This window comes from Chrysochloris asiatica, unplaced genomic scaffold (genome assembly GCF_000296735.1).
Source record: "Chrysochloris asiatica unplaced genomic scaffold, ChrAsi1.0 scaffold00025, whole genome shotgun sequence".
Taxonomy (NCBI): domain Eukaryota; kingdom Metazoa; phylum Chordata; class Mammalia; order Afrosoricida; family Chrysochloridae; genus Chrysochloris; species Chrysochloris asiatica.
In genome coordinates this window covers 21,390,011-21,401,902 of record NW_006408543.1, presented here as the reverse complement: position 1 = coordinate 21,401,902, position 11,892 = coordinate 21,390,011, and the positions used below count along the sequence as shown (strand labels likewise).

At 39.4% G+C, this 11,892-nt stretch overlaps 1 protein-coding gene across 1 annotated transcript in view; it reads right to left on the bottom strand.

Moving 5' to 3' along the window:
• The window catches only part of EML5 (echinoderm microtubule associated protein like 5), a 266,949-nt gene that overhangs the window by 12,704 nt on the left and 242,353 nt on the right, over nt 1-11,892 (bottom strand). The window contains exon 34 of the mRNA XM_006839584.1: nt 714-887. Coding sequence (XP_006839647.1) covers nt 714-887 — 174 coding nt within the window. The remainder of the gene's footprint in view (nt 1-713; nt 888-11,892) is intronic.

Genomic DNA, 11,892 nt, shown 5'->3' with positions numbered 1-11,892 from the left:
AGTTGTCTTCCAAATTTCTTGGCAGAGATGAGTGAGTACCTCCTGTGCTGCCTCACTTTCCTGAAAGATTTCAATTTTTATTCCATCAAGATCTAAGAGTTATTTTAAAATATGGTGTTCAAAAAGCAATGCTTGTAAGGTGCTGAATGTGCTGGCCAGCCACCACATGATAAACAGGGACTATGCAGAGAGTTGCGGTCAGATATCTTTGCAGGTGGTGTGTCTACTTTTGGAGCACTTCAAGACCTCGGAAGAGACAGTTTTGATTTTAGGGATTGTATCAAATGTTTCCTATGTGGTTTCATGAAGTTCATATTTTATGAAAATGCCTTGTCTAAGGCATGCTTATGTAATATTAATCTATTCATCTTCCATTCCCATATAAAATTGACTTCATTTTCATTCCTGGTTAAAAGCCTCACTAATCAATCAAATCCTTAATAATCAACAAAGACACACATAGTTTCTTCCTGAAGAAAAATAAAAGTGAATTATTTATATGATTGATGATTTTCATTAATTTATCTGTTTTGTGAGCTTACATTTTCACTATAGTTTTAAAATGCAACATACATACGGTACTGCCCACTATGTACTGTATAGGACTATCCTGAATAAAGGTTTTCTAATCCAAGGTCAGGTAAATATTAAATACAAAATTAATACTACCCTTGTATTCTTATCTTTAAAAATCATACCCTAAAGAGTCCTACCTTCCTGCCATCTCCAGATGGTAACCGTATGTTCGGGGTCTAGGCCCACAGACAGCAGGAGCTTGCCAGTGGCGCTGAAGCTGACTGAACACACTCCCTTTGAATGGTGGCATCGCAGGATAGATAAGGTCTGCTTGTTGATTGCATCCCAGATGTGGATCGAAGGCGCTGTCGCTAAATAAAGATAAAATCCAAACATTGTAATACACTTTTTAGAAATGTTTACATCACTGAAGCAGATGCACACACATCTTTGAAACACGGAAAATACCAAAGAAAACCTGAACTGAGTGTGGAACAGCTCCAATGGAATAAAAGAAGAAAAGAAGACGAAGGGGTGTGGGGGAAGGCAAGACAAGAAGAATACAGAATAGTCCATAAGGCTCGAGTCTGTTGTATTTTGGGGAAAACAGATAAGCAAATCAGCCAATCAAATCTTTAAACTCCTCAAAAATAATGTATGTGTCATATACATATCAAACTTTATATAACTGTGTAGAAAACTACATAAGCATTACCCAAGAACTAGATTAAATATCAGGGTACAGTCAGCACTGATGTTAACAGGAGAGATGAAAAGTGGAAACTCACGAAAGGCAGTGGGTAAGCAGTGACCTGAATCGATCTCAAAAGACATTTTCAACCATCTAGACAGCTGTCTGATAAAAAGTAAACTTCATATCACTATTAGACCATAATTATTTAAAAAAAAAACAGACAACAGGATTTCACAGGGGAAATACATAAAACTGCTGATCTTTTAAAAAATACATATTTGTTGCTATTGATCGTATTTAGCCTGTTTCTCCCAGTTTTCCATATTTTCTCAATCAGAAAGCACAGCGGTGTGTTGGCCATGTAGTCATGGACTGAACTCTACAAAGGTCAATAAAGACAACTCAGCAGTTAATTTAGTCTCGATACAAGAAGTATTTTTAGTAAACTAGTAAAAACACGAAATTGTATTTGCTCCAAATTATAAAACTTATAAATACTGCAGAAAGAAGGAAGGACAAGCTGCCTTGAAGAAAACAATGCAGAAAGAAGTTTTGGTCTATAAAGAAAATATTTTAATAAATTTAGACTATATTGGATAAAGTGTGCTATTCATAGTACACAATTAGACAAACTCAATCTGAACATTCTTCAAACAAAGCAGTCAAAAAGTATCAAACCAGATATTTGAGTATCACTGAGTAAAACTTGTTAAAAGATTTACTGCAACTGTAAAAAAAACCCCCACCAAAATTACATCAGAGTAGATGAAACAGGTCACCCTATAAAAGGGTAGTTATTTACAGAAGACTTGTCACAGTAATGTAAACAATGAATTTTAAGTGTTGGATACAAATAAGGAATGTTGTTCATTGAATGTCAAAGGAAGTGCTGTTAGCTACTGGCAAACTTCATCTCAATAAAGGAATGCTATTGTTAAATCTCCTCCAGCTGATTTTCAAATATCACACAATAAATGTATTAAATACCAGGTACACTCAGTCCATTCAGAGTTGAACTGTCCCTTAGGATTCCTAGGCTGTAACCTTCACAGGAACAGACTGCCAGGTCTTATTTCTGTGGGGCTGATGGGTTAGCAGCTGAGTGTGATTTCAATTGAAAACACGTGAGTAGGTCACTCTATACACTTTTGCCAGTGATAAACAGGTTGTGATTGCTAAGTGCCATCAAGTGGGTCCTACTCAGAGTGATGCTGTATGAGGCTTCCGAAGCTGTCAACCTTTGCCTGAGCAAAAAGCCTCGTATCTCGCCCATGAAGCAGCTGATGGGCTCAAACCACTAACCTTGTGGTTTATGGTCCAGTGCTGATCCTACAGAGTCACTGCATTTGCAAACAGCCAGTAATCTTCAGTAAATTCTACCACTGAGCTTTTCACACACTTATAAAAAGTTAAATGGCAAGAAACTGATACCATGGTCTCATGTTTAAAACACGCATGTAAGACTATGTTACAAGACAGCTACGCAGTTAGAGGGTCTGTATTTCCTGGAGTGGTCCTGTAGGATAAGCAGTGGATGACTACACACAAGCTAATTCCAAGGCTGGTGGTTTACACCCACCAGTCACTGCTCAACAACAAAACACATGGTGGCTAGAAGTCAGAAATGACTAGATGGCACTTAGCAACAATACATTTCCATTGGTAATAGTATTTGAAATTAAAATGACTGTAAACACTCAGGGCCTCTTGAATTTACTAAAAGAGATTACAGTTTACTCTCCTATCATTTGAAAATGGCCATTCATGATGCTAGCAGAGCACTCCAATCCGCCTCCTCTCCCCGTCCTCCTTCCTGTGGGTCACCAGGTATTGTGTGAAAGTGTGATTCTTAAAACACAAACCTCACCTCAGCTTGAGTAGGAGACTGTGAAGTCTGTGCCTATGGTGGAAACACCATAACAGTGAGTTAGTGCAGGAACCCAGGATTAAACCAATCTGCACACGGGGCTCTCCTGGTATCATTTTAGGCCAGGGTTTGGTGTGTCTTGTTGTTGTTGTTATCAGGTGCTGCTGAGTTGGTTGACTCTTAGCAACCATCTGCACAACAGAACAAGACACTGCCAGGTTCTGCACCCATCTCACAATTGCCATGTTTGAGGCCATTGTTATTGCCACTACATCAATCCATCTCATTGGGAGTCTTACTCTTTTTCACTGATCTGTCACTTTGCCAAGCATGATATGCTTCTCCAGGGACAGGTCCCTCCTGATAACATGACCAAAGTCTGAGAGGCGAAGTCCCACCTGGCTTCTAAGGAGCATTCTGACTGTACTTCTTTCAAGACAGATTTGCATGTTCTTCTGGTAGGCAATGGTATTTTCAACACTTTGCCAACACCATAATTCAAGTGCATTCATTCTTCTATGATCTTTCTAATATGATATCCAACTGGTTTGGGCCAGGTGCACCTTAGTCCTCAGAGCGGCATCTTTGCTCCTTAGCACTTTTAAGAAGTCTTTTACAGTAGATATGCTTAATGCAATACAACATTTGATTTCTTGATGCTGCTTCTGCTGGTTCCGTAAGTGTTGACTGTGTATCCAAGCAAAATGAAGTTTTTGACACTTCTATCTTTTCTCCATTTATCATATTTATCAGTCCAATTGTGAGGATTTTTGTATTCTTTACACTGAGGTGTAATCCACTCTAAAGGTTAGTATTTTATTTTCATCTGTAAGCATTTCAAGTCCGCTTCACTTCCAGTCAGCAGGGTTGTGTCTTTCTCCAATCCTAATGGCACGTTCTTCATATAATCCAGCATCTCGGATTATTTGCTCAGCATAAGACTGAATTAGTATGATGAAAGGATATAACCCTGTCATACACGTTTTCTGATTTTAAACCACATAGTATTCCTTTGTTGTATGAACGACTGAATGAATCTATATTATAGGTTCCTCATGAGCACAGTTAAATGTTCTGGAATACCCATTATTTGCAATGTTATCCAAAATTTGTTATGATCCCCATAGTCAAATGCCTTTGCATAATCAATAAAGCACAAGTAAACATCTTTCTGGTATTCTCTGCTTTCAGCCAATATCCATCTGACATCAGCAATGATATCGCTCATTCTATTGTTTCTAAATCTGGCTAGAATTTCTGGCAACTCCCAGTTGATGTACAGCTGCAATTGTTTTTTAATTATCTTCAGCAATATTTTACTTGCAAGTGATATTAATGATACTGTTAAATTATTTACACATTTTGTTGGGTCACCTCTTTTTGGAATGGGCACAAATATGAATATTTTCCAGTATGTTGCCCAGGTCTTCCAAATTTCTTGGCACAGATGAGTGAGAACCTCCAATATTGCATCAATTTGTTGAATAATTTCCATTTGTTTTCTACCGATTCTTGGAGCCTTATTTTTTGCCAGTGCCTTCAGTGCAGCTTGGACTTCTTCCTTCAGTACCATTGGTTCTTGCTTACATGGTACCTCTTAAAATGACTTAACATTTACCAATACTTTTTGGTACACTGATTCTGTGTAATCCTACCATCTTCTTTTGATGCTTCCTGCTTCATTCAATATTTTGTTGATAGAATCCTTTCAATGCTGCAACCAGAGACTTGAATTTTTTCCTCAGTTCTTTCAGTTTGAGAAATGCTGAGTGTGTTCTACCCTTCTGGCGTTTCTCTCAGTCTTTGCACATTTCATTTTAATACTTGGCTTTGTCTTCTTGAGATGCCCTTTGAAATTTTCTATTCAGCTGTTTTACTCCATCATTACTTCTAGTTGCCTTAGTTTCAAGAGCAAGCTTCAGAGTCTCTTCTGACATTCATTTTGATCTTTTCTTTCTTTCCTGTCTTTTTAATGACCTTTGGCTTTCTTCATATATGATATTCTTGATGCTATCCCTCAACTCTTCTGGTCTTCAGTCATTAGTGTCTAATGCATCAAATCTGTTCTTGAGATGGTCTCTACATTCAGATAGGATATAGTTAGGGTCATATTTTGGTTCTCATGCACTTTTTTTTTGGGGGGGGGATATACACAAAAACACTCAGGAAAATATAATAATTTAACCAAACAACAGGGATACTCTATAAGCCTGCCTCCTGGCTGCCAGCTCTCAGTCCCTCTCTTTCCATGAGTCTAGCGTCCTCAGCTACTCCCTCTCTCCATGTCCTCATCTCTGCCTCCATCTCTGGTGTCACTGTTTCTCTGGATAGGGTCCCACATTCTGCTTGTCATGCCCTTGTTTTAACTTTCTTCCAATTCAGTCACAGCTTGCAATGAGTAATTCATAGTCAATTCCATAGTCAGTCTTTGGACTTGTTTTGGATAATCATAGTGAGATTCCCCACCATCAGCATCCAAAGATGTAGTCAATTTGACGCCTGTGTATTTCATCTAACGAAGTCACATGTATAGTCACTGCTGATGCTGGAAAAAATTATTTGCAATGAAGTCATTGGTCTTGCAAAATTCTACTATGTGATCTCCAGAATTATTTCTATCAAGGCCATATTTTCCAAGTATTGATCCTTCCTCTTTGTTTCCAACTTTCCTGTTCCCATTACCAGTAATTATCAATACATTTTGATTACATGTTTGGTCAATTTCAGATTGAAGAAGCTGGTAGAATATTTCAATTTCACTATCACTGGCTTTACTGGTTAGTACATAAATTTGAATTAATAGTGGTATAAACTAGTCTTCCTTGCAGGAGTATGAATATTATTTTATCACAGACAGCATTGTACTTCAAGATAGATCTTGAAATTTTCTGACAATGAATGGGACACCATTCCTCTTCAGTTTGTCATTCCCAGTATACTAAACAATATGACTGTTCAATTCAAAATGGCCAATACCAGTCCTTTTTGGTTCATTAATGCTTAAGATATAAATCTTTATGTGTTCCACTTTGTTTTTGATAACTCCCAATTCTCCTACATTCACTTTTTGTGCATTTGTTTATTACTGGATAGTACTAGATGCACAGCTGTTTCTTCTCATTTTGCATTGTGCCTACCCACAGCGGAGCGTCTCCAAAGTCTGCTCGATCCACATCATTAATTAAGGTAGAATCTACTTTGAGGCGGCAGCTCGTCCTCAGTTGTGTTGAGTGCCTTCCAACTGAGGGGCTCATCTTCCAGCATTGTGTCATTGTCGACTGTTGTCTATTTTGATACTTTAAGAATGTCATGACCAAAGGATGTACTTTTACAAAAAGGCAGCACTGAGTCAAGCAGAGTCAGAATCTTTTCAGCTCCCCTCCCCATTCCTTCTTGTGTCCTAGAGTGTCTCTGCTCTTATCAGATGCCAACATCCACTTTGCTCTGCACCCCATTCACAGTCCTGTGCTCTTGGTTCTGTGAGTCTTTCTGTGGAGAGATCTTGGGCACTAGGTCCTCAGCTGTCCTCAGCCTATGACCCCTGATCCATACCCTCCTTGGTTGTAATTTTTGTACCATGCTTGTCTGATCTGCATGCCACTACCTCTAACAACAACAACAAAAACTCTCCACAAATCTCTTATTGTTAACACCTTATTCAATGTTTTCATTATATTTATTGCTGTCTGAAATCATGTTATTTAAAACATTTTATTTATTTACTGTATGTCTCCCATTAAAGCAGAGGTTAGCAAACCTTTTTTGTTAAGGGCCAGATAGGAGGCAAAATTGAAGACTGTAGATAGATACTTATGTGTAAATGATACAATCTTGCAAAAGGATTCAAAGCATTTATCGATGAAGATCAAAGACCACAGCCTGCAGTGTGGATTGCGCCTCAACACAAAGAAAGGACAACTCCTCACAACTGGGCTGATAAGTAGCATCATGATACCTGGAGAAAATACTGCAGTTGGTAAGGATTTCATTTTACTTCGATCCACAATCAATGCCCATAGAAGCAGTCAAGAACTCAAACGATGTACTATTTTGGGCAACTCTGCTGTAAAACTCCTCTTTAGAGAGTTAGAAAGCAAACTTACCACTGTGAGGATTAAGGTGAGCCTGATCCACATCATGGAGTCCTAGTGTAGAGCTGCGGGTTAACACGCTGGACTGCAGTCATTTGAACTGCAAAGTTGACAGTTCCAGCTCACCAGCCACTTCTTGGAAACCCTTTACAGGGTTGCTACGAGTTGGATCTGACTAGACAGCACTTAACAACAAGAAGATCCAAGTCATGGTATTTTCAACTGCATTATATGCATGTAAAAACGGGACCATTAAGAAGGAAGACACAAGAATGGCTTTGAATTACAGTGGCGGTGAGGAATACTGAAGTTCTTCATGGACTGCCAGAAGAACGAAATTTGCCTTGGAAGTAGTACAGTCAGAATGCCTCTTAGAAAAAAGGATAGTTAGACTTTGTCTCACATACTTCAGACATGTTCTCAGGAGGGAACCATCCCTGGAGGACATCATGCTTGGTAAACAGAGAGTCAATGAAAAAGAGGATGACCCTCGATGAGACAGACTGACATCTAAGTGGCTGCAACAATAGGTGCAAGCACAGAAATGATTGTGAGGATGGTGTGGGACCATGCAGTGTTTCATTCTGTTGTATATGGGGCTGCTGTGAGTTGGAACTGATTTGACTGCATGTAACAATAATGCCATTTCTATAATAAGAGAGAAAACAAATTTTCATAAGAGTGTTGCTGACAAAATTAAAAACTGAATAATAAAGCAAAATTTTTTATAACATATGCCCAATAAGAATGGGATATTTTGTGGGATAACATAATTAATTGTATTACTTGAAGTTCAAAGGTAGAGTTTCAAACGCGATTGCAAATGTTTACCTGTTAATGCCTATCTGTAATATAATTTTATGCATTTCAACAATCAAAATGTCTTTCTATGTATAGATTGTTGTTAGGTTCCATCAAGTTGCTTCTGGCTCACAGTGACCGTCTGTACAACAGCTCGAAACACTGCTGAGTCCTGCTTCCCCCTCATAGTTGTTATGTTTGAGCCACTATATCAATCCCTCTCCTTAGGGGTCTTCCTTTTTTCTTCATCGTCCCTCCTCCTTACCAATCATGATGTCCTTCTCTAGGGACTGGCTCTGTCTGACAACACATCCAAAGTAGCAGACATGAATCACCACTATCCTCACTTCAAAGGCACACGATGGATGTACTTCCAGCACAGATTTGTTTCTTCTTCCGGAAGTTCATGGTATTTAAAATAGTCTTTGCCAACACCATAATTCAAATGCATCAATTCCTCTTATTCATGGTCCAATTTTCACATGAACATGAGGTGAATGAAAATACCCTGGCTTGGATCAGGTGCACCTGAGTCCTCAAACTGACATCTTGGCTCTTGAACTCCCTAAAGAGGTCTTTGGCAGCAGATCTGCCTAATGTAATACATTGTATGATTTCTTTATTATTGCTTCCATGAGCACTGACTGCAAACTCAAGTACAATGACATCTTTGACAACTTCAATCTTTTCTGTTTATCATCATGTTCTTTACTGGTCCTGTTGTGAGGATTTTTGTTTTAATTGACTGAGGTAAGGTCCATCCTGAAGGCTGTAGTTTTTGATCTTCACCAGTAAGTACTTCAAGATCTCTTTGATCTCAGCAAACAAAATCATCTGTATATTGCCAACAGTTAATGACTTTTAACCCAATCCTGATGCCAGGTTCTTCTTTATATAATCTAGCTTCTCAGATTATTTGCTCAGAATACAGATACAGTAAGTAACATGAAAGAATACAAGCCTGGTGCACACCTTTCCTGATTTTAAACATTCAGCATCCCATTGTTATGTTCAAATGATGGTTTCTTGGTCTATGTACAGGTTCCTACTGAGCACAGTAAAGTGATCTGTAATTTCCATTCTTTGCAATGTTACCCACAGTTTGTTATGATCCACATAGATTTTAAATATATGTTGCTGTTGTTAGGTGCCATTGAATCGTTACTGACTCATAGTGTCCTTATGCACAGCAGACTGAAACACTGCCCAATCCTGGGCCAACCTCACAACTGTTGCCACACTTGAGCCCATAGATGCTGCCAGTTTGCCAGTCCATCTCGCTTGGGGTCTTCCTTTTTTTCTCTGACCCTCCACCTTACCAAATGCGATATCCTTCTCCAGCAACTGGTCCCTCCTGACAATATATCCAAAGTATGAGAGACGAAGTTTGGCCATCTTGGCCTCCAAGGAGCACTCTGACTGCACTTCTTCCGACACGGATCTGTTGGTTCTTTTGGCAGCCCATGGCATTTTTAATATTTTCCTCCAACACCATAACTCAAATGCATCCATTCTTCTACTGTCTTCCTTATTCACTGTCCAGCCTTCACATGCATATGAGGTTATTGAAAATACCATGGCTTGGGTCAGGTGCATCTTAGTCCTCAAGCTGACATCTTTGCTCTTCAACACTTGAAAAAGGTCTTGTGCAGCAGATTTGCCTAATGCAATACATCGTTTAATTTCTTTTTTTTCTTTAAGTTTTTATTGTGGAGCGAGTGAGTGAAAATTTACAGGGCAGATCATCAGTTTTACATTCAACAAATCATACAACTTATTTCAACACAATGATTACATTCCCTTCCATGTACCATCAGTTAACAGCATTTCTTTTTTTTTTTTTTTAAACCACTTAGGCATATATAATAATTTATAGCCCCAAAGGACACATTCTGCAAGTCTGCCTCATGGCCACCATCTCTTAGTCCCTCTCTTCCCATGAGTTCTCAACTGCTCCCCACTCCATGTCCACATCTCTGCCTTCATTTCTGATGTCGCTGTTTCTCTGGATAAGGTCCACATTCTGCTTGTGCTCTTCTTCCTTGATGGTCCTAGGATCCCCTGCTTCTGGACTGTAAGATGAACTGTTCCCCATTTTTGTTAAAAAACTTCTACCTTTACAACTGTGACAGTCGCAATTAGTCATGATAACAATTACTCACTGCTGAATCATAAGAATCTTATCCCCATCTCTTTTAACCAGATCTATTTAGACAAGATGAAAACTATTCAGTGGGGACTCTATCTTCCCCCACACACTCTTAAATTAAACTCCCTCTTGAAACCTTGTAAGCTAGTCACTTCGTGCCTTTATCACCCCCTCATTTTAGGAAGCCAATGTCTAAGTTGCCCATCCCTCTATACCCTGTGTACAGAAGGGATAGCATTGATACTTGATGTGAAGACTCCTTCCTTGTCTGTTGGTATTTAGAGTTACTTCCTCCATGAGTATAGGTCAAGTTCATCAAATTGTAGCAATTTACCCTTGTTTCCTTTATAAAAAAAAATACATATATATTTTTTAAATTCTCCTCTAGTCAAGTTCTGATTATCAAGCCATCAAGGCTAGGTCAAATGGATACTATTCGCATAGTTGTGTGTTCTTGTGCCTCTCCCCTCACTTCACATCAGCTGGATGCTTCACTCTTAGCTCTCGCCCTCTGTGTCTATGTCCTTGTCCATGGGCACAGGTGTCCCCAGGTCTCACCACACATTGGACCAGCAGCCCTTCCTCTTCTCTCTCTCATCTCCAGGTCAATGGGAATCAATGTGCTGTGGTTGAACTCAGTCCATTTCTTCATTGTTGCCTTTCCCCCTCTTCTACTCACCAGTAGCCCAATGTGCTCATCAGCAAGCTTACATGCCTGCTCATGTGTTCCCTTTGAGTTTCAGTCTCATAGGGGGGTTTGTTCTGAAGGAACTTGATTGTTTGTCTTGATGGCTTCCCAGTGAACAACTTGCTTATTCTTTCAGTAGCCTGTCATACTGCCATTTTTGTTTTGGGTTTTTCCTGATGATCCTTCTTTGAAGATGTATCTTCTGTCACTCTAGCTGTTCCAGGCTGGTCTGCTTGTCCTTTCTAGTGGGAATGTCCCACCTCAGAAGGTTCTGGATGGAGCTCAGGATTCCACCTAATGTCCTATATTCTGCAAAGGCTCCACAAGAGGCCTGTTTCACTGGGCAAGTTCTAGAACCCCTTTTAGATATTCCAATCAGTTAAAGGCTGAAAACAGGTTTACAAGTTTTCTGTGATCATGTTTCTGGACATTCCTTTCTCTCTCATACAAGTGTCTTTTTTACAATATTAATAAGACAGTCACGCATCTTAGTATTATTTCCCCCCTTCAAACTATGCCTAGATCTCTGTATCACAGAGCCCTGTTATTCCAAGGTTGAGTATGCATCAATATTTACCTCTGCCCCACTTAGCCCATGCAAACCTGTCTCAGTGTTCTCCTATCTACCTTGTTCTTCCACCTCCTCACCCTTCTTGTACCACCCTCCCCAAACCCAAACTATGATGTGTTTGCCTTGACCCCGTGCTCTACCTCCCCCAAAATCCACCTCCCCCGAAATCCCCCACCCCAACGTTGTGGTTACCTTATATTCCTTTAACTTTTCCCTCCATTTAAGACAGTCTATTTTATCCTGTAATTTACCTGACCTTCCCACCACCGAGATATCTGTTCCTCTGTGTTTACCTTCTTTCACATTGTAATTGTTTTGATTATAGACTGACCTCCCAGATCCTCTGGATTTGTTCTTATAATTTTATTCTGTTCTCGACTCTTCCATTTGTTGATAGACTTTCAGGTGATGCTGCCATGTACACCGATCTCTGGTTGTTGTCTTTTCTTGTTGGTTCTCTGTCCACAGAACCCCCTTTAGGATGTTTTTCATTGCAGGGATGACTTTGGCAAAAT